General features: G+C 41.2%; 1 protein-coding gene and 1 long non-coding RNA gene across 5 annotated transcripts; both read left to right on the forward strand.

Annotated features, from left to right (window-relative positions):
• The first annotated feature begins 1,207 nt into the window (after positions 1 to 1,207).
• Positions 1,208 to 7,323, forward strand: LOC129330359 (maestro heat-like repeat-containing protein family member 7). The gene is made up of 5 exons (XM_054980389.1): positions 1,208 to 1,300; positions 2,196 to 2,348; positions 3,357 to 3,511; positions 6,990 to 7,122; positions 7,306 to 7,323. The coding sequence occupies exons 1-5, from the start codon at positions 1,208 to 1,210 to the stop codon at positions 7,321 to 7,323; spliced, it is 552 nt and encodes a 183-aa protein (XP_054836364.1).
• Positions 7,324 to 7,950: 627 nt separating this feature from the next.
• Positions 7,951 to 22,764, forward strand: LOC129330645 (uncharacterized). Of its 4 annotated transcripts, none has more exons than XR_008597067.1 (5): positions 7,951 to 11,137; positions 15,659 to 15,820; positions 17,507 to 19,044; positions 19,487 to 19,549; positions 20,966 to 22,764. It is a non-coding gene; the product is annotated as an uncharacterized LOC129330645 (long non-coding RNA). The 4 variants fall into 4 exon arrangements; XR_008597066.1 differs by having other exon boundaries at positions 7,951 to 8,975; positions 10,997 to 11,137; positions 19,487 to 22,764; XR_008597065.1 differs by having other exon boundaries at positions 7,951 to 8,166; positions 8,838 to 11,137; positions 19,487 to 22,764.
• Positions 22,765 to 23,242: the final 478 nt, after the last annotated feature.

Consider the following 23,242-nt stretch of genomic DNA (forward strand, 5'->3'; position numbering starts at 1 on the left):
GTATCATAGCGGAGTATAGTAGCAAGCAAGGTATCTTCAAGGTGCCAGCAGAGCAGACAGCTTACACACTTTTCCAGTGCCACAACAGTCACTGGAAAGAAAGAAAGAACTATGCATGAGTTTCTTTTGTGAAACAGTAAAATGCTTCATGAGCTAGCAGCATTGTGGGCACTAGAAAATAATTTTATAACCCTTTGATGCAACATTGAAGGATTTAGCCAATACAAAATGGTGTGTGTGTGTGTGTGTGTGTGTGTGTGTGTCAAATCATATATGTAAAACCAAATTAAAGTATTCAGAGTTACACTCTTCATTGCAAAGTGGAATGGAGAAGGGTCCGCTGCAGGGCTTGGGAAATGGATGGTCTGTTCCTGGAATGTATCATTGTCATGGAATTCTAGAACCTGGGTACACGTGTCCAATATTAATGATGCAAGCAATAACCATTTGTAAATATCAGAATGGGCTGAATCTGAAAAAAACACTGACATTCAGGAGTGGTTAGGTGCCTTATTTATTTAATTTATTTATTTACCTCATTTATACCCCCATTTTTCTCCCCATAGGGACCCACAGCAGCTTACAACATTCTCATTGCAGACCCCTACCTTGTTCCCTGTGCTGTTCCTAAGAGTCCACTGACTCTGAGGAGCAAAATATCAGAGGGCTCTGTAGGCTGTAGCAGGAGGAGGAAGCAAGAATGCCCCACTCTGTGAAGTTTTCATGTGGTTGGTTACATACCACACTCCCACCTACAGGTCCTCCTCCCAAGGTTCCATTAGTCCCAGTAGGGAGAACAAGACACCCAACCCCTATGTAAAGGACATGGAAAGGGGAGTCCATGAACAGAGGACCCCCTCGTCTACAAATTCCTTTTTATAAAATGGGCTCAAGTTCTCTCTCTGTTTCTCTCTCATAGCCCCCTTTAGTCATCTTTGTTATAAGCTGAAAATTTCAGCACTTCTGCTTTTCCTCATAGGAAAGGTGCTCACACCCTTAATCACGTTGGTTGCCTGCTTCTGTACTTTTTCCAGCTCTGAGATACCTTTTTGACATGCAACGACCAGAATTTGAGAATTAATTAAGGAATGCGGGATGGGAGCGAGAGGTAGGGCACAAAAAAAAGAAGGGGGCAGGGTTTTTAAAATCCTTTTTTTGACTAGGTATTGAAAAGAATACAGACCCACTAGAAGCAGAGCAGCACCAAATGCCCAGAGAGAAACTGGATTTCTATGACCCTACAAGGCCTTGCCAAAATATCGCTAGAGTTATTAAGGTCAATATCACTAAAGTTATTAAGGTATGGACATACAAATTTTAGCTGTTTGTTGAGACCATCCTGTGATGCAGCTCTGGTAAAGAGGAATAAGTCATGTAATAGTAATTATTCTACCTTGCACATGATTTGACTCAAGTGATTTCCATCTCATGTAGATCGTGGCCTCAGAGTTAATGAATTGTGTTGTCTATCCAAGGCATGCTAACATGCAAGGAGTAAACTCTGTTGAACTCAGTGGGACTTCCTTCCAAGGAAGCATGTCATTCTTAGGATTAGGCTGCAGTTGATGTTCCTGCCCCATTATGTTTTCCTATATAAAACAATGTTGAAAGCCTAAACTTACAATCCTGTTTATATTTATTTGGGAGTAAGTTCCCTTGAACTCAGTTGGACTAACTTCTAAGAGCCAAGCTACAAGAGACTAATTACATGAGGAGGAGCACATGAAGGGAGTCGCAGTGTTAGCCGGGAAGCTGAGTTTTAAAAGAGATTGGAAGGCTTGGTCAATTTCCCCTCTCTATAGATCCACTGCTCAGAAGGTTTGCTTATTTCCTCTTTGCCTCTTAGAAGGAGAGGTGAAACTGACAGAGCCTTCCAGAGGCAAAGAGGAAATTAACAAACCCTCTGAGCAGCAATCTTCCTGGCTCTGTAGAGAGGGGAAATTGACAATGCCTTCTGATCTCTTTTAACTCAGCTTCCTGGCTAACACTGCAACAGCGACTCCCTTCATGTGCTTCTCCTTGTGTAATTTGTCTCTTGTAGCTTAGTTCTAAGCGAATGTGCTGCCCAGTGTCTTCCAGAAAAGGTCCCTTAGAATAAGAAGGCCATACCAATTGAATTTTCTTTACCATTCTGCAGGCAATTGTATTCCTAGTTTAGTACCCCATAAGATGCTGCTCTGTATGTTCCCTCTTAGGAGTTTGGACCATTTCTCACATCAAGGCAGATGACAGAGCTTTTGTTGACTGCTTTACTGTACCTAAGGGAAACCAGAATTAGCTCCATTGTGACATCATATACTATCACCCATGTGATCCTTGAGAACTACAAGCACAAATTACATAAGCAGGTAGGATGCTTTTGAAGCGAGGGAGGAAGGGGCTGTTGAGGCTGTTTTAGAGTAGCCACTAACATTTTATAGCCTGAAAATGTATAATGTATTGTATAGTATGAAGCGGGGGTCTTTTACAATTAAAGAGCCAAACTATGTTAAATGTGAGAGGAAGAGCTCAACAAGGAAGGTCATATGTGTAACAAAGAATACAATTTAATGTTATTGCTAATTGGCATGTTGATGAATAATCCATAAGTTTTCTGCAGCCCATACATACTGGTTATTGAGAGTAATTTCTTAGATCACACAGGAGATCTTACAATAGGTAATAAATATGCACAGCAGCACCTTGCCTGAGTGCTTTACTGCACTAGCATAAATCTGTGCATGGTTCACACTTGGACTACTGGCAACTGTCCACCTCTATCATTTCCCTTTTTGTAACGCATCTCTAAGAAGCCCTTTAGCGATATAAAAAAAATCTTTGCCCATCATTCCCTTCACATCCTAGTTATTCTAGCATCCCACCTATCCCTCCAACAGATCTTAACTTAAAAATTTCACATCTGCTTCCAAAATCATAGGCTGGAGACCCCTGGAATGAAGGCACCAAATGGGTCCGTGGTAAAGGACTATAGGTTTTCTCAGCATTACATTACCAGCAAGGCTGTGTGTGTGCTCATAAGATATTTTTCTGAGTCAGTAACTACTTCATGATTTGCTGATTGCTGCTGCTTGTACCAAAATGGTCATAGATTCCTAGTCTTGGAATGTAGTTCTGCTTGTACAAAACATACTTAAGAGAAGCCCTCCAAAATAGCAGTGAAAGGAGCCTGGCCATTAAAGTTTTTAGTTATTGTAGTGAAGGCTGCAATCTAGGAAAGCAAAATAGATATTTTCCTTGTTACATTTGCATTTGCATGGTGCAATGTTTCCCCTTCCATCATGTGCTCCTTACATCTAGCAATGCACTAGTTAGACGTAGTAATAATGAACACTTCAAACTTGGCTGTTTTCTTCAAGGTACCAGAAATCGTGCATAAGATCTACCAGCAGCTTGGCTCCATCCACCAATTCCAAGGCAGGCAAATAATGTTGACAGTTGTATCTTCCTTGGCTCATTCCTACATGGCAGAAGTATGCAGTGCCCTTTTACGGTGTCCTTTCCCAATGGACAGGTACATTACACTATAATAGTTGGAATTCTCAGCCCCTCCCCGCTCCCCGGCCACCTATCCTATTTTAGTTCACAGTAGGGATTGCCATTGTCTTCCTCCTGGATCTTGGCATCAACACTACAGAAACAGGTAAGTCTAGCAAGGTGATCCTTTATGGTTGCCACATAGCTCCACCCATAGGGTTTTTGATATCCACCTGCCATTAGTCTGACTGGGAAGCTGAATATCCCTGTCAGTCATTCTGTATAATTAACTTCCATACAATGAAAGCAAATACCTCAGGAATGGAAGTGAATGCTGCAGTATGACTAAGAGGAAGAGAAGAACTTGAAAATACTGGGGAGGAGGGGATTCTGGGAATGTTTGAAATTAGAATAGAATGAAGGATTAAGACTGCCAAGGCCAGATTTGAAAAAAGGGTAGGAGAGAGGTATACAATTGAAAGCAGTGATAGGATTTTGTGAGAGAATGGCTGGTTAAGGAGACAAGAGACCTTTGTATTTTCTACCATGTCCAGAACAGCTACCTATTCCCTGCTCCTGTTTTCTCTTTTGAATCACTACTTCATCCTTTTTCAAGCCCCTCTCCAAAATCGACTCTTCCTACAACACCTGGATCAATCTATCCATGCCCATTCTGGGCTGCATTTCCCCCTGCAAACTCAGTAGACCTTTATCCAGTTTTACCTTTTTCCTCCTTTTTTGTCATCACGGTTGTGAACAAAATAAGAAAAGTAACAGTAGTGGCTAAAAAGTACAGGAAGGAGCTTGTTTCAGAGCAGTTGGAGGTAAACATGTACCCCATCGTAGCAGCTATCATATACCTCTAGAAGTCCCCGTTTTCCAGAGACAGATAATATTTTCTGGTTGCTATCCTGATAAATCACAACCCTGATGTTGTTCCAATATTGCCTTTGGGAGGAAACTAGAAGATGCCTTTTAACAATGTTGTCAATGTTGGAATTGCCATTCTTGTGGTTTTAGGCTCCCCTCCCAATTCTATAGCAGTTAGATGTCTGAAGGTGTGTGTATGTTGAGTAGGGGGTGGAATTCAGAAAATAAAAGTTGCATAATTTTATTTATTTATTAAATTTATAGTCTTCTTTCCCCACAAGTGGACTCAGAGCAAATCACAACAATTAAGATACATAAAAGATAAAACACTGGTAGCATAAAAATAAATTACATTTTGTTAAAATTTCCTAAGTGCAGCACATATATTGCACGATTCCATCTTCAGTCATTTGGGCCCACGGGACAGGGTGGCCAACTAGTGAATGAACAACAGAATCAAGGGGGCATGCCCCCCCCCTTGGTAGAAGGCCCGGTTGTGGAATGAGCCTACCTCAACTACCATAAGCCTGGCGGAACATCTCCATCTTACAGACCCAGCAGAATGATAACAGACCCAGCTGGGCACAAGTTTCCACAGACAGAGTTCCACCAAGTTGGTGCCAGGGCCGAAAAAACCCTGACCTTGGTTGAGGCAAGGTGAACCTCCTTGGAGCCAGGGATCACCAGTAGATGTCTGTCTGCTGAACGGAGCACCCTCCAGGGAATATAGGGTGAGAGGCGGTCCCACAGGTCTGCTGGTCTCAATCTGCTAAAGGCCTTAAAGATTGAAACCAAGACCTCGAACCTGATCCGGAACTCCACTGGAGTTTCAGTTTCAGTTGCTTCTGAACTGTAATGGTCAAATCCATTGTGAAATTAACATGGCCATTCTAAACAGACTTGAATCCTACATCCATTGAAACCAGTAGATTTACAAGGGTGTAATTCTACTTAGGAGGGCATTGTTAGTGTTTTAAAGTTCTAAAAATAAAAGTAAGCTGTAGCGGCTAGTTTATTACCATATGTGATGGACAGGACTGTCTCCAGCTCCGCCTCTCCTGAGAAACAGCTAATGGGAGTGGGTGGAATGCTGGGCCAATCAGATTTAGAGTCCATTGGAGGGAAAAGGAGGCACACACATGAAGCGGCCTCAGACCAAATCAGACCGGGGGCCACTGAGGTCAGTGCTGTCTACTCAAACTGGCAGCAGCTCTCCAGGGCCTCGGGCAGAAAAAGGATTCCTTCCACTCCCACTCATTCAAGGTGGAGTCCTGAAGTCCAAAAGTCATCCTGGGACTGAGCAGAGACTTTGCTACTCCCCCCCCACCTGCCCCCCCCCCCGGGAAGGTTCCTGGGCCTTAAGCAGCTGCATAACAGACATAAAGGAGCAGGTGAAAGTTCACCTGGCAAGGAGACTCAGGGACAGAAAAGGCCTCGCTTGCTGTTATTTCTGCCTGTTCCAGGGTTCTAGGCCTATCTGCCAACACTGAAGAAAAAGGAAGCAGCCGCAGAGCCTGGAATCAAATTGAGCCCAGAAGCTGGCCAAGGGCAGTGGAGTGGGGCATGGCCGGGACAGTGGGGTGCCCACATATAAAAGAAAGAATCAGGAGGCCCTTTCTGAAATGGAAAGACATGCTAAGATGGCTGCAGCAGCGCCAACACAGGGCAAAGGCCAAGCACTCCAGGAGCTGAGCGTCCTCTTCCCTTTGGGCTTTATTCATTGACCCTCCCACCACAGCCTCACCTCCTGCAAAGTCTCCAAATACTGCATGCAAATGGAGAGAGACTGAAAGGAAGAAGGGTTTGAGATGCTGCAGAAAGGCAGTAGAAAGTTAGCTGGCTGTTTAATCTGTCCTTTTATTTTGAAACTTTTCCTGTTCAACCCCAGTATGTTTAATAGTTTAAAATCTGTTAACTCTTATGTTCCTTCTTGTAAATAAAGTTTATTTTTGTTTTGTTTAAAGTTGGCTGGCTGGAAGTTGTTAGCTGAGGGAAAATAAGCCACACACAGAGATGCTCTGGTCATGTTAAATGGCCCTAGTGAATTAAATGGTGGCAGGGTATATATAGGGAAACTAACCTCTGAGGTCCCTTTTCTGGAATAGTCTGGGCTTTAGCTGGATGAGAAGAGGCAAATACAGGGAACCGGCTGCCTGTCTGGGGGAGCCTCTAGAATAGGGGAGAGAGAGGACCCTGTGAGGATTTGGGTCAGGGCTGTCTGCCTGCTGTAGTGGAGGCTAGACAGGTGGTGTGTGGCAGTGGACTCCTGGCCTTTACTTGCCTAGGAAGCCCCAACTCTGTGAAGGGAGGTGGGATGGGGTGGATGGCAAGGAGTGAGAAAGGCTTGTTTGTGGCTGTGAGGTGGGGTCCTCCCATCTATACTCACCCAATGTCCCTTTCATACCATATCACAGCAGAGAAGTGCAATTGTGTGTGGAGTGGGCAAGGGGGAGCAGCATTCAGGCCATTCATGTTGTGAAAACATTACCACTATTGTCATCTGTGAAACACAGCAGAGTAGGCTACGGTTGCTCCCCAAGTACTCTTTGAAGATTTCATATATTTAGTCTGATGGGAGGAGCAAGAAGAAAAAGCTCTGCACAGTCTGAAAGTTGTGTCCCCCCCCCCCGCCCTGGAATTTGCAGGTTTGCTGCTGATATGTGGTGTGCATTGACCAAAATGAGCTCAAATTTTGACCTTGTGGTCCTTATGAACATTCTGTTGAAAAAGCTGCAAGTGAACCCAAAGGTTACTGAAAATGATATCATTCCTCTGGCGGTAAGAATCTGACTCTCTTTCCCAGTAGCAAACAACTAGACTTTTTAAAAATAAGCTTTAGAGAATGAAGAAAGCAAATCCTAATACTTCTGAAATTTGTTCTATAAGGGCTACTTCAAATGTGACAAAACCTCTCAGAGATTTCATACCACATAATGATTGCACATACTTGTTTTGCTGCAGATACCTGTCCTGGGATGAATGTGATTTAGGGTGCTGCTTTCAAACTCATATACAGCATATATTTGAGAAGGGTGTGTGCGTGTGTGTGTGCACATGTGTGCACATGTGTGCATGTGTGTGTGTGGACTCACATGCAGCAGTGCTGTTTTTACAGAAAGCACTCTTTGTCTCAGAAAAGTAATTGGATCCAACCTATAAAACTTTTTCCATCAATTTAAATTGCTTTATAAACCACTTGAATGTCCTTAGCATTATTTGCCTTACAATGTGATTTTTTAACATTTTGTATCTCATATCCTTAGTATCTCTATTTCTTTTGTGTTTTAATATTATTCTTGCATTCTGTAATTGGTTTTCATCTTTTTATGGTGTTTCCTATCATCTGCATTTATTATTCTATAAAACTGCAAAACTTCTCTAAATGTTTGTATTGTCTTTCTTGATTTTCATCCTAGCCAAAATTATGCACCTGTTAATGAGGCTTTCAAACTAGGGTAATTTACAATGGTCACACCTAATCAAGCCTTGTTTATACAGGCCACTTGGAACACTGACCTGTCCATTAAACAGATTTTTACATTCCTTGATGAACATAGGCCAGGAGGGAAAGGATAAGTGGTACCAGGGTGATACTGCTTCTCCTGAAACAAGATCTTCAGAAAAGCAATCTTACAGAGCATATTTTTCCCTCTCTTAGGCAGCCAGTGTCTTCGGCAAGTTGTTATCTATGCCTAAATGCTCAGATGTGGCATTCAATATCTACCCCCGCCTTCTGATGACGCTGCTTGTTCAGGTGCACTATAATATCAGGCACAAAGGAATAAGGAACCCCATTCCTCAGGCGGAAACTGAGCCTGTGTGGTAAATATAAGAGAGGCAAGATTCTGATGGTGGGGGCCAAAGGTCTTGGTAATATATGAAGTGCTCCATTGTCATTATATGTTCCATATGTACAATATTCTCTTGAATAAAGGACCACTCGCCCTCTGCCCTGCCAAATAATTGCTGAAAATCATTATTAGGCTAGAGTTGTAAGGATAAAAGAAATAGTGAACTTTGTCATGTGAGGTCAGTTCAATAGCAGGACTCAAAACAATAATGCTTAACTTTCCTTAACACTTTTCTAAGTGCCCATAGTTCCTCACAAAACTATTTTGCTCATTTCCCTCGAAGGAGCTCAGTGCAGCATACATGGTTTCCCTCTCTTCCATTTTATCCTCACAACAACTCTGTAAGGTAGGTTAGGCTGAATGAGAGTGGCTCTCTCACTCATGGCAGGGTCTGTATGAACCTGGATTCCCTATTTCTGATCCTCTATACCACTGTGACACATTGACCCTCCTTATTTCAATCCTGAATTGCATTATTATCCCCATATTGAAGAGTGTGGGTTGAGGCTGAAAGAGTGATGGGTTGCCGAAGGCCTCCTTGTGAGTTTGTAACAGAGATGATTCTTGAAGTGGGGACTTTTAAACCTCATAGCAGTTATGCTATGGCTACTTGCTGATGTCTTTTTTTTTGTCTGAATTCAGCTATATTGTGAAGACACTGAAAACACTTCTCCTAACTGTGGGATGTTATTGTGAGTTAATTTTTTCTGATAAGGAGGGGCTCTGGAAGCTACTCACCAGCTCTGAAGATCACCATCGGGGGGTAGGCATGCTTGCAAGGTGAGTGGTAACAAGTTGTCCCACACATTCCAGACAACCAAAATGTGGGGTTAATTATAAACAATAACAACATGTATGTGTGTGGTGTGCATCCTCTCGTAACCAGAGTCTTGCTTCATTGTCCCTGTTGTGACTGTCTGAGGATCTTGTACCTTCTAGTTCCCTTCCTGGAACGAGGTGATGAAAAGCACCAGATCACTGCAATGGCATTCTTCGTTGAAGTAAGATTCCTAGAATCTCATTCCCAGTTTCTATGCAAGCCTTTCTAGGGACATGGATGGTTGGATGATCTTGACTCAAAGAGTGGTCTGCAAATATTGGAGGAAATTCCTTTGCAAATCTGTTGTGTGTTGTCAGTTAGTAGCTGTTAACTGCAGGTGTAAAAGGACTGGGATTAAATAGATATTATACTTTTACATCTGCATCTGAAGAGAAGCTCAACCTTTTTGCATTAGTTAGTAGATAGGAATGCAAATAAAAAACCAAAATTCCACCCAAGTTATGTAAATAATACCTGATCTATTCAGTAAGTCATAAGAACGTAAGAGCCCTGCTAGATGAGGTCCATCTAGTCCACCATCCTGTCTCTCACAGTGGTAAACTAGTTAATATAGAGGACCAATAACAGGACACAGGAGCTGAGGCTTTTCCTTGATGTTGCCTCTTGGCACTGGTATTCAGAAGTTTATTGGCTCTGAGTGTGGAAGTTTCCTTTAGTCACCTATGGCTAGTAACCACTGATAGAGCTCCTCCATGAATCTGTCTTTTAAAAAGCTGTCTATGCCTGTGGCCATCACTACAACCTCTGGCAGCAAATTCCACATTTTAATCACTCATTGAGTAATGAAATGTTTCATTTTGTCTGTCCTGAATCTACTGCCCATCAACTTCATTGCATGCCTGCAAGTTCTACTATTGGGGAGGGGGATTCTCTCTGTTCATTCTCTCTATCCCATCAATAGTTTTATGCTCCCCTTAGTTATCTCTTTTCTAAACTAAAGAATCCCAGACTCTTCAGTCTCTCCTCATAGGAAAGGATATCCAGCCTCCTAATCATCTTGGTTGCCCTCTTCCATACCTTTTCCTACAAGGTCCTTTTAAACATATGGTGACCAGAATAGCACACCATAGCATTTTATGATGAGGGTTTACCAGTGGCATGCCCATCTTACACACAATTTTGAAAACACATTTGCAGTGTCCAATATATTCTCCAAACAATCACAGAGAAACTTAAGTTACTTCCAGCTTTGTTGCTGCTTTTACCATGTGTATAATCTGAAAGGACAATCAAATTGATCAAGAAACTTCAACAACTTTTGCATGTTCCAAAATCAGTTCAGGCTTAAATTAAAAGTACTTTTCTAAACCTTGTATTAGATCTTGATTGATCATGGTCTTTGGTTTAAAAAAACAAAAAACAAAGATAATTTAGCTAGTTCTCTCCATACAATCACTGTGGAAAACAACTGCACAGAACAGGTTACCTGCATCAAAAAGCAAATAATTAAAGATATTTAAATAACAAATGTATCAATGTTTAGAAAGAGACTAGCTTTTAAGCCTGGCTTTGTGATATCTGAAAGTATCTTTTGAATAATTGAAGGAGGGGGGGACTGGTTAAACTAAGTTACGGTGACTTTGATGGCTCTGGCCCTTTATTACAGTAATTTCCATGGACCAGATTGAGCAGTAACACACTGTACAGTTTCTGTAGCACAAAAGATAAGCAATATAAATTACCCTAAAGCCACTGGACTGGTTAAATCTGTTCTACTGCAAGCTTTCTTACTAACAAGGACCAAGAAACAGATTAGCAGATAGGCCAATTTGTTGTGACATTTTAGGCACAATTCATAACTAAGTGCAAAAAGCAAGCAAATGCATTTTGACTACCTGAATGGCATCTGGGGGATATATGTTCCTAGAATCCAGGCAACTACTCACCAGTTTCCTTTAGTCACCTATGGCTAGTAACCACTGATAGAGCTCCTCCATGACTCACCTATTCTGTCTTTTAGCTTCTTTATATGTCAGAAGCCAAGAGACTTCCAGACAAATATTCCTTGAATCGTCTGAATCGAGGCTTGGTTAATGGAAACCCAGTTATCCGAGCATTGTGTATCAAGGGACTAGTTAAGATAGCAGACTGGCCAGGGAAGGTAAGACAAAGTCCATCATAATGTTTCATAAAGGTCAGAGAAATCACTTCTGAAACATTAACTGAGGAAATGTTCAAACCTTGTGAAGATGCTTATTTATTTAAAATATTTCTATTCCACTTCTCTCCAGGGGCCACATTTAAAGCAGCTTATACAATACACTGCAAGCTAACCAGTATTATTTAAAACTCAGTACATAACTTCAGGTGGGTAGCTATGATGGTCCCTCCTGGTCTCTGTAAGCAGGAAGGCGGGGGGGTGTCATCATCACACCTTTGACTCCCCATGTCTGGAAGCCTTGTCTCTTTTGTAAACCCCGGCAAAGCCACCAGATAAACCTCCTCTGGGTTCCAAAGTGGTCTTACTCAGATGTAAGAGACTCCTATATGAAAAATATAATCTTTATTGAATACTTAATGAAGTTTTATCAGGCCTTATTCAGATATAGATGTGCACTTAAGAAGCCCTGACTGTCTAGTTAATTTTCCTATATCAAATCATTTAACTCTAGGCAAGAGGTATACCACAGATAATATCTTAAGTTCGTTACCAGGTATTGTACACAAGTAATACAATTATGGAATCTCTGCTTCCATTTTAAGCCTTTATTAACAAAACTTAATTGTTTAACAATCTTAATATCAACTCAATTAAGAAAAAATCATCCCATCCCATTATAACTACATATATCATTCAGGGAGAGCATATTACATGAGTCCAAAAAAGTATCTTACCCAAAGATGATAAGGTCACAGGCAAGGAGCCTGTTTTAGAAAGAAGCTCTTATTTAAGTCAACGTTATATTTATATGGTTTCAGAACTCTCTCTTTATAATAGCTATCTGTCCCATTTCAAAGGGACTCACATTCTTGGTTAACTTATAACTTCAAGCTCTAGACAGGGTTATCCATATTTGAAATATCTTCTTGAATTAAATAAGAATAGTTCATTCTTTTTACTTCTTAACCAAGGCTATGTAAAATGAGTAATTACAAGTTTCTTATACATATTAATATTTTTTGGCCCTCAACCAATACATCTATCCTTGAGTAATGTCGCCAGCTTCTATGAATTTAGACATTCCTGAGATTCTGATGCTGTCTACACTGGGCATTAATACATTGTATATAGTGATACAAGGCAGATGGCTCTTCTAATCTACAAACAGCCATATAACTATGTTACTCCATTGCTTCATGCTCCTCTGCAAGATTTTCCAGGCCAATAACCTATAGCTTCTTGGTAGAGTTACAGCAGGTGCCCGCACAGATCCATAGGATGCCCAAGCACACAGCCCCAAGAGCACAAAAGCACCCACCCAAAGCACCAAAGAGCACTAAGACCTGAAGCCTCCAGCCAAAGCACACCCAAGCTGGGACCTTTGGCCAATTATAAATTTTTGAATTGCTCTACCTTCTGACCGACGTTAACCAATAGGAAGTCTAGCTTCTGGGATCTTTCCAGAGATGTTACATCAGTGCTCTTTCTCCCACTTCCCAACTCTGAAATTAATTAGTGCTGCTTTTCTGGCTGAATAGCTTTGAGAAGCTAACTGGAAGAGAGCATCTCTCTCCAGGTACACCTTGCTGGCAGGACTGAGCCGTTAACTGTCCTGTTAACCCTTGATGGAATTGGGCTCTCTTGCATCACAGTAGTCGTGTTCGAAAGCTCATACCCTGGTCATCTAGTTGGTTTTTAAGGTGCTACTGGACCTGAATCTAACTCGGTACATATATCATAAAATAGAGGAACCAGGCCTCAAAATAGCTTATAGAAAAGCCTGATCATCATCTGAAGCATCATTATAAAAGGCTCCCAAAAGCTCAACTGTATACAATTCTACCTTACAAAACTCCCAGAACAGTAGAAGATTCTATCATTTCTTTACCTGCTGTGGAGTGGAAGACTATTGCAAAGTGCCAGAGTAGTAAAGGAAAAGACCTGAGTCCAGGCCACAAATAACACCGTTAATAAAGCCTGGGATGACAACTAAAGTTGCCACATGCCGGGACGGGAGAAGAGATTTCTTAGCTTTGACGGTCCCAGGTCATGAAGGGCTTTAAAAGTTAAAAGCAGCACTTGGAATTGAATGTGGAACCAACTGGATAGACAATGTAAAGATTTAAGAATTGGGATCACAAGCACAAAATGTTTGCACCAACTTACTTGCACTGCCATACATTGAATCACATGTAGTTGTCTTCAGGGGCAGCACCACACAGAGTATGTTACAATAATCCCATATATTACTGTAAATAGGTCAGCTCACTCCTGAAAGGGAGAAAAGAAGTGCCAAACGGAGCTGAAAAAAGGAATGCCGTTTGAGCTGCTTGTTTCTTTTGAGCTGGATCCAACAGGAGTCTAATGCTGCTGAGTCTGTCAGTGGCAGATTGACTCCCTGTGGAGTAGGCAGTACCCTCAGGATCTTATCTTTTCCATCAGCATCACCTCCATCTTGTTAGAATTAAACTTGTTTTTTTCTCAACTACCATGACCCTCAGGGACTGACCAGAGGAGGCTTTTTCAATATAATGTATAGTGATGGTCTTACATAAATGTTAAATAACACAGAGAACCTTGAGGAGCCCTGCAAGAAAGCCCCTGCACCTCTGATTCCAACTCATTGATCAGAAACTTTTTGACTTGTTCAAAAAACCAAAACAATTCCAGATTACAGTCCTGCTAAACAGACTCAAAATCTCTAACCTAAGATGGAGAGAATTTAGAACAGATGTCAGTGAACCCCACAGAGAAAGGAAATAACTCTTATCTGTCAGTGCACACAGGGAAGAAATTCTGCACCCTGGTATAAAATGCTGTCTAATCTAGCTCTGGAGCTCTTCTACATGACTCTTGGTTCCAGGGCCAGCACTGTAAGGGCTAAAGCCCTTACATGTGGATATATATATGGATAAAAATGCAATTACTTGCCTGACTCCACCATGAACACAAATCACTGTCTCTTTGCTCAGTCCACTTTACAATTGTTCATGGTGGCACACGATACCTGTGTTGGGCATTTTCTTTAGCAGAGAGGAAGGCTTAATGGGAAGGTTTTGCTTTGATGTTCAATGACTTAGGGGAAGATCAAATTTTTCTTTATTTCAGATATCTTGTGGACATTCCTTATAGCCTTCCTTGAATCATCCTCCTTATATTTTTATATTACCTTCCAAGCATCTGTCATCTGTTTGTGGCATAACCTACATTGGAAGAGGAGGATTCAGCACTGTCCCTTTTTTCAGGTTTGAGAGGGGGACAAACCAAAGAGTTAGAAAGATAGAGAGGTCAGGGCACTGTTTACTGCTCTGACTGTCCTTTGATATGTAGATTGCTATTCTCAGGATTTCCTCCTCCTGAGTTTCTCCTCACTTCTTCTCTTCCTGGCATTGTTCCAGGCAACATCTCTCTCCTCCTCCTTCTCCCTCCATCTTGGCAGCATGGATGCAAGCCTTGTCCTGCCATCCATGTCCATCCTTAGACTAGATAGGTAATTAGGATCTGTCTCTCCTCCTTTCCTATGAGAGTATGGAGTTCCTACAATAAAGAACTCATTTCTTTTCTAAATATAAAGCAAGTTTATGATTTATTATTTTCTTTCACACACACCAGCCAGCAGAACGAGCTCACAACCACCTATAATCATGCTTCCTATGCCAAATGATAGACTCTGCTAACGGCCCAAACATGGAATCCTTTAATTAGGTTTGTGGGACCTACATAATGATTTATTTATCAACCTAGATATGTAATAATCTGTAGGGATCCAAAATTCCCTGCAATTTTATCTCAGCAATGGACAACATGACTCCCAAATATTTTTCAGGTCAAACCCTTCCTATTCCATTATCTCTAGGAAGCTTGTGACTGTCAGGTCTTGCCAGGTATTTCCCCAATCACTTCACTGCATCACTCTGGTGTATGAGTTAAAGATGGTTTTATTAAGGAAAGATATCAATTCAAGAAGCTGTAACAATGGAATTGACTGGAATGCCTAAAGATAGTAAAGCAGGATCAATTATAGGACACTGTCTCCACACACAGCCCTCCCCAGTGGGAAGGAGAGACCGTTGGAGGTTTTGGCGGGCATTGCCTGGGAAGAAGGGAACGGTGGGGGGGGGGAGGGGGAAGGAGCTCTGCTCAGTCTCTGTGTTAAGTCCAAGGTCAGGTTCTCAGGTTTCAGCAGGAACTGGTAACCAAAACACCTTGCCTGGAAGATAAGCAGTTAGCAACAAAGCAACAGGATGCTGGTTTTACTCTGCATGTACTCAGAGGCACAATACTATCACAATCACAACACACCTGAGGCATGGCAGATATGCTGAAGGCCTATCTGACATTGACTGAAAAATACTTTTAGTTGACTTTCTAAGTTGGAGGAGGCGGATGTTTTTTCTGGAGGATCATTTTCTTCTCCTAAATATGATTATATGTCTAATAACTGTTTAAAATCAGATCAGCAAAGTTTGTAAACTGTAGTGTACTGGATCATTAAAAGTAAAACAACTCTTTTCGATGCAGGAGGTAAAAATATTATTGCCAGCCATGATAAAAAGCCTGACTGGAATGGATGGCAGATTGTATGTCGAGACGGTTGCTGAAATTGAGAAAATCCTTGCAGACCCAGAAGGAGTAGACGATGTATTCGATATCATTCTGTCTCTACAGGAGCTGTTCAATAATGTAAGGCAACTGTGTGTGCAAGGAATGCTGACAAAATGATGCTGGGTGGGTTTTGTAGCAAACCAGGAGAAAGATCTACCTGTCATGGAAGTGACATTCTGTTCTGTTCTTGAGATCAATCCATTAATAACAACAGCCAGTATGGGGGGGGGGGGTCCTGCTGGACTTAGGCCAAGGAGCCCCAGGTTTAAACCACCATTCAGCCATAAAGCAAACAGATCACTTTGGGACATGAACTTTCAGCCTGAACTACTTCACAGGACTGTTGTGAAGACAAAGCAGCAGGGAAAAATTCCAAGCTCAGAGGGAGGGTAGGATGGAAATGTAATAAATAATTATTCATTGTTTATGTGTAGTTAATAGAATAAACAGAATAAAATAGAGGAGGAGAATATGATGGAAGCCGCTTTAGGTCCTCATGGGAAGAAAATAAATGACATAAATAAATAAAAAAGTAAATAAATGTAGTTCTATAATGTATATTTAGTCAAGAAAATTAGACACAGCCCAAGACATTTGGTGTCTGAGGCAAAAAATCCAAATATACAAAACAAAGTATAATAATTAGCTAAGTAATTGACAATTTGCTGTCTTAACAATGCACCAAAAATCTGCCACTATTTCTCCCTGCCTAATAATAGGGCTGGCAGCAGAGAAGATGCTAATATGTTCCATACCTGCCAGCATGAAAGCAATGTGACTTAGAGCCAAAACACACGTTAAGAAATACCTAGGTTCAGCACGTGTTCTCTTACCTCAAGGTTTGCCGGGATCTGTAGGCGTCCTGGAAGCTTAAAGTTCAGCATTTACAGAGCAGCAGGAAGGGGAAGGGAAATACAGGCACCTGTATTTCCCTCCCTGCTGCTCTGTAAATGCTAAACTTTAAGCTTCCAGGACGCCTACAGATCCCGGCAAACCTTGAGGTAAGAGAACACGTGCTGAACCTAGGTATTTCTTAACGTGTGTTTTGGCTCTTAGATTTGTCATCTTACCAATGTAGGTGAGCTGTCCAGAATGGCAGGTTCCAGGATGAGATTGCTACTATAAGAGGGTAGTTGTCCAGCCTAGTTCTTTGAGCTAAGGCACACAAAGCAATGATCTGGGCAGTCGAGGTGGTGCACCCAGCAAGGTCTAGGCACTTTAAGAGCTTTATAACTGACCTTGTAGTGCCACCCCTTCCAGGTGCACTGGGGTGATCCTGGTCCCAACGTCTTTTCTGCAAAATTGTGGTAAGAGCAGGAAGATTCTGTGCCACAAGTTGGCACTCCGCTTTCCATCACTGGCCTCAATTTAGGTTCATTGCTAACCCTGAGACCCTAGATATGGTCTTGGAAGTTCAGGCTTGAGGAACAAATTGAAATATGGGACAATGGGTATGCATCTGGATCCCAGGATTTGATAAGGAAAATTGTGGTATCTTCATCAGCTAATGTCCAAGAACCCCAGTTAGGGTGTGTTGTTGACTCCTCGCCACAGCAAGTCTGCAGTTGAGACCTTTTCCCTACATCTACAGTGGAATGCAAAGATTCTGGAGATGCTACCTCCTCCTCTAAAATTGTTCTTTGTGAGTTAGGCTGTGGGGAGGTGTGAAGATCATGCTATATGTGCACTGAGCTAATTGGGCTCAGTGCACACAGGGCTCTCCATTGAGAAAATCTCACTGCCATTCTTTTTCAATGCTTGCAGGAGAGAGAAAGTGTGCGTGCTTCTGCCATATTTCTTTTTGGCAAAATGGTGAAATTAACTAAGAAAAGCAACAAACTGAAGATAATACTAGAAAATTTGGTCCCATTACTTCTGCATCACCAGGAAGAGAATCCTGATATCACCGAGGCAAGTTCCTATAGATATTCATCTCTTAATTTCCAGAGCATCATCATGATAATCCACCAACCAGATTTTTCAACCACAGTCCAGCCATTTCTCCATCTTCTGCCATACGACACACACACCCACGCTTCTTTGTACAGTGATACCACAAACCTAGCCCCTGTGAACAGCAAATACAAGAAAATCTGCATTCTATTCAGTAGCAGGATGACATGGCTTTCTGAACAAGGCAAACTCTCTATTGCCCCATCATGTATTTCAGAACTGTAAATACACCTTAAACGAATGCTGTCGATTCCTTGGATACAAACTACCAAAAGAAGTTGTCATTGGTAAAGCATGGCATGAAAATGAAGACATTCTGGATGAAACCTGCCGGTACCTTGTATGTTGTCTAGTACAAATTATTCGAGAGGAGTGGAGAAAGAAAGACAGAAAATAAGGCTGGTTGTATTAAGGGTTTCCATCCTGGAAGAAATTAAAGAACAAATCTGCTGTTGCTAATTACTTGTATATTATTTTAAAATGTCTGCTTATTAAAACTGCCAATCATCCAGAACTCAAGAGAAAGAGGGGATAAAAAGCTGGTACAGTTCTAATGATGGTACCAGTTCTAATGGTACAGCCCTAATGATGGCAGAGCACTGCTGCTCTCATCCAAAGGGGAGAGGGTGATTTTTGCAAATCTCTCCCTTCCCTCAGCAGATACCCTCAACATATCCCAGGCAGTTTCCAAGAGCCTTCCATCCCCAGGTGCCTTGTTTTATGGAGTGCAGCACAATAATAGAAAGTGGGAGGTGAAGATCCGTTCTGCAAGTGAAGCTTCAGAAGTGGTCCTTTGAATCCAGTCCATGATTGTGAAGGGTTATAATAATAATTTTTTGGCATACTTCCTTTTCTTGTTGTGTACTAAGGGTTATAAAGGGCCTTCTTAATTTAGTCTGTCACAAAGAACCTATCTTGCACCAGTTATTTGACTGGACTTACCTAAAAGCCAGCGATGATGATAATAGTGTTTATATAGTACTGTTCCTAACAACACTGAGAGTTTTATTGACATTAACATAGTAATCCTTACAACAGCCATATGAGGTAGGATAGTACTATTATCCTCATATTACAGATTGGGGGCCAGCTTGCTTAATGCCTCATAGTAATAACTGAGATAAGACTTTAACCAAGGATCTCCCAAAGATCATAACATCTTAATATTTCACAGGCTTAAAATCTGTGTAAGTTACTCACTTCAGTAAGTTTCTGCTGCCATTTATGTATTCTATTGAATTTTCAGGTACAGAAACATGAGGGAGATCTCCAGGGATTCTTGTACCAGGGTCTTCTCTACACTGATAGTACAGTTGTTTCTGTAAGAAGGGCTTCTGTCATGTTTCTAGGTAAGAGAAAAATAATATATCCCCTCCCCATACTTGTTCTCAACTAAGGTGGCACATTATCTGCTTTTCTGAACTTGCCATGCAAACAGCAGCAGCTCCTGAAGGGAAGTCATAGAGATGCTTTGCTACCATCTGTTTGTATAGGAGATTTTAGACTGCTCATATGCACGTGAAAGCCAGCCTTTTGCTAAGGCTTCTGCTTATCAAACCATTAGAAAAATTCTACTGGTGCCAAAACCTCCAGCCTGCCCTCTTCTCCAGGCAACTGGATAATGTAGAGTTCTAGGGAAATATCTCTCATGTTGCAATCCTAAACCAGCTTCCTTGGAAGTTTAGTTGAACTCAAAGGGCTTACTTCTAATTAAATACGTTTTGGATATTTATTAACTTGCTATTAAAGCATGATGCAAAGAAATAAGAAATTCTTATGTGGTGCTTCTAGGTTTCCTGGTATTACATATGGACTACAGGGCAGGAGATGTAGAGCTGAATGTGATAATAAATTGTAAGTAAATGGAAAAAATATTTAGATCCTTGTATTGGTAAGTAATAGTAAAAGAGAACACAGAAGAAAGGCAGTAACACTTAGTGCATTCCTATGCAGTTATTCCAGTCTAAGCTCATTAATTTCAGTGGGTTTAGACTTGAGTAACTGCATGTGGTTGCACTTAAGATACTCTGCTGCTATAGGATGCATACATTTGCCCCTGAAAATACTTAAATTAGAAGAAATTATGTTAAACTTATAACTACTGCCTTCTATATCCAATGAATGTATAGCCTGAACACCTCAACCAAATATGAGCAAGTTGCCCCACAATTCTACAAGATTTAACAAGCCGTACCACACAACTTGCAATATTATGCTAGGTTCATATATGATCCTACTTAACCTAAAGCACCAGAATATTTCACATAGGCCAATAAATATCACCCCCAAATCCTTTGTGATTCACATGTATGTACAACATATAGCAGCATCTGTTGTGAAGGCTGTTTGTATCTCCTGGCAGTACAGAAGACTGTCACCCACTTATCTTGCTGAGATGCTGATACGTACAGCTGTATGGTAATAATGTACTTTAAGTAGAGCGTAATGTATATAATGCATTATATAATGCATATAACACGAATTATATAATCAAATGGTAATTCACTCTTCCTTAGTGTCCCTCAATAAAACTAAAAACAGTACTCCTGTGCTTTCAAGAAAGAGTAGGAGATAGGGTCAAAAATACATCACAGTATTGTGTGGAAATAACTAATTTTCCAAGATTCTGTCAAAAATGTAAGTGATTTTATGGCTTTGTTTACTTAGGGTGCCAGTTTCCCCAAAATGCAAAGGAAAGTTTAGCAGGATGATTATTCTATAATGTATTAGCAGGAAACTGAACTGTAATGAGAGCTACAAATTCTCATGGTCACAACAGTGCTGTTCATGAAATCTGGTTGGACAATATTATAGGAATTTCATGTTTGTTTTTTTAAAAAAAAAGCAAATTGTGGCCTTCCAAGTTGCAGTAAAGGTATTAAAAATGCAACAGATTGGTAACTATTATTTGAGGCCATTTTTGGGGGGGTTACTCATTCAGGACAATTGACTTGTGCCTCCCCTCTCTTCCCCTTTTCTCAAACACACAGATTTTCCAGGATTCCTGCATCCCATTTCTTCACCACACCAGTCCTTGATAGCAAATGCCATAAATGGTAACAGGCCTTCCCTGTTCTCAAATTTTTGAAGCTTAAAGGAGGTACACAAAAAGTATATGCATACAATGAAGACGGGATTATTTTCTGTAACAGATGGTTTAAAAAAAATATATCCACTCCCCTTCTAGATGTTTGTGATATTTTGTATTCATGGTGGCTCCAATTAGAGTCCCTGATAATTTATGACTGGATTATTCCCTTTCATACGCAGCTCTTGAATGTCTGATGCATGACTCTGAGGAATCTGTGTGCATAGCTGCAGCTCAGGCCCATGAACGTGTTTCTGCAGTTCTCTCCAAACAGAAGCATGGACTAGATGAACACAACTCAATAGCGGCCAGTGACACTGCTGAAAAGCCTGTCAGGAATTCCAAGCACTGTAATGCCACTGCTACCAGGAGCAGTTCCTCCCATTTTTTTGCTGTCACTGACCTCTGGAAATCAGCCAATAAAAATTAACATCTGGCCCAAGGAAGCTTGACATACAGCTCTTCAAAATAACCAAAGAATTGTGAATGTCAGTTTTCTTGCACTGAATCTCAGCAAGTAAAACAAATCCACAAAAGGAATCACCAAGTTTCCTGGTTACTGGACTATGAAAAAACACGGGTTCCTACAAATTGCATCCAGTTGGGCTTCTTCTTGCCAGATCAGCTTACAAAGGGCCTTTTAACACCGTTTTTAGATTATGTGCATTAGTCCTACAAGTCCCCTTTTTAATGGCAATATATCCTGTGTAATAGATAGGGAAACTGTCTTGGGGGGGTGGGGTGCAGGAAGAAATGTGCTGTTCTCTTTTCTCCTCCATCTCCCTCTTGTAGTTTTTTGTGTGCACACAAGAAATGGGGATGGAAAGCTTCCAAAGAATTGTTAATAATTTTATTTATTTTTAAATTAAGAAAAGATTTAGTAAACTACACCATCAAAAAAACAGAAAAGAAACAAAAACATACCGACTAAGTACACTGTCAAAGGATTTACCCATTACATACTGTTCAATTGACAAAATCAAGAATATTAACACTGAGTGGTCTTAATTTTACTTCTACCTACTCTGTTGCCCGTTCCATCTTATGTACAACTCCTGACCATAATGAGTCCAATCTGGATATATCACTGTTTTGATGGAAAGCCATTAATTTCATCATAATTTAGATCTCTTTTACTTTCAACAGCCTATCTTGAATCTTGGGGATTTTTGCTTCCTGTTCCTGTCAAATTCCACTCTGTAAGGCTACCATGTGAGAGTCTCTAGGGAAGTTGGGTACATAATTTAGCAATAATGTCTCTGATCCCTGGCAGATGTGGAATAAGTAGAGCTGACACTGCTACCTGGAATAATAAAAGGACCACCTTTAATTAATTTTACATCGATCAAGAGATCTGCTGACCTTCTCTGTACCTAGTCATAGTGCTGGCCATTGATGGGATGCAGAAGATTTTCAAGTTGCAGCCAATTTATGTGACCCTGTAGGGTTTTCAAGAGATGTTCAGAGGTGGTTTGCCATTGCCTGCCTCTGCCTAATGATCCGGGATTTCCTTGTTGGTCTCTCATCCAAGTACTAATCAAGGCCAACCACTGCTTAGCTTCAGAAATCCAACAAGATTGGGCTAGCCATGGCCATCCAGGTCAGGGGCCATATGTGGTGGTGGTGGAGAGTGCCATCAAGTTATAGCTGATTTATGGTGACTCCTGGTGGGATTTTCAAGGCAAAAGACTAAAGGATGTGGTTTCCCATTGCCTGCTTCTGCAACCCTGGTCTTTGTTGGAGGTCTCCCATCCAATTACTAACCAAAGCCAACCCTGTTTAGCTTCTGAGATCTGAGAGTGGGCTCATCTAGGCTATCCAAGCCTATCCAGCTCAGGACCAGTGCCCGCTACATATTTCTTGACTGAACCATTCAAGATATCATTTTATTTATTTATTTTATTCAATTTATACCCCGCCCTCCCCAGAGGGGCTCATAGGGGTAAGTGCAGGTAATATACGAATCAGAGTAAGTAAGGGCCAGTTATGTGCATTTTAAAGTTCTCATTGTTTAAAATAAAAATTTGCTATGACAACCCAAAATGAAAGCCTTTGGTATTGATATTTATTGTTATTAGTTTAGCTATTTATAACCTGCTTTCTCCACAATGGGGACTCAAAGCTGCTTGCGGGATCATTCTTCTTTCCTCTATTTTATCCTCTCAATAATGCTGTGCGGTGGATTAGACAGAGAGAATGACTGGCCCAAGGTCAACCAGTGAACTTCCCTGGCAGACTGGGGTCAAAAAACCACATGAAGCTGCTTTAAACTGAGGCAGACCACCGGTCTATCAAGCTTATAATTGTGTACTCTGGCAGACAGTGGCTCTCCAGAGTCTGGCCTTGAGCTCTTTCACATCACCCTCGAGAGAGAGAGAATGGAGTCTCCTCCCTGAGTCTCCTCCCTAATGGAAGGCATTCAGCCACTTCCCCCTGATTACGACACGCTGGGCTCGCAA

The sequence above is a fragment of the Eublepharis macularius genome, chromosome 5 (genome assembly GCF_028583425.1).
Source record: "Eublepharis macularius isolate TG4126 chromosome 5, MPM_Emac_v1.0, whole genome shotgun sequence".
NCBI lineage: Eukaryota > Metazoa > Chordata > Lepidosauria > Squamata > Eublepharidae > Eublepharis > Eublepharis macularius.

Coding starts and splice junctions, on each gene's coding strand:
- LOC129330359 (XM_054980389.1), top strand. CDS start 1,208: ATGCCCAGAGAGAAACTGGATTTCTATGACCCTACAAGGCCTTGCCAA. Junction 1,301..2,195: donor ATATCACTAAAGTTATTAAG/GTATGGACATAC, acceptor GTTCCCTCTTAG/GAGTTTGGACCATTTCTCAC. Junction 2,349..3,356: donor AGCACAAATTACATAAGCAG/GTAGGATGCTTT, acceptor GTTTTCTTCAAG/GTACCAGAAATCGTGCATAA.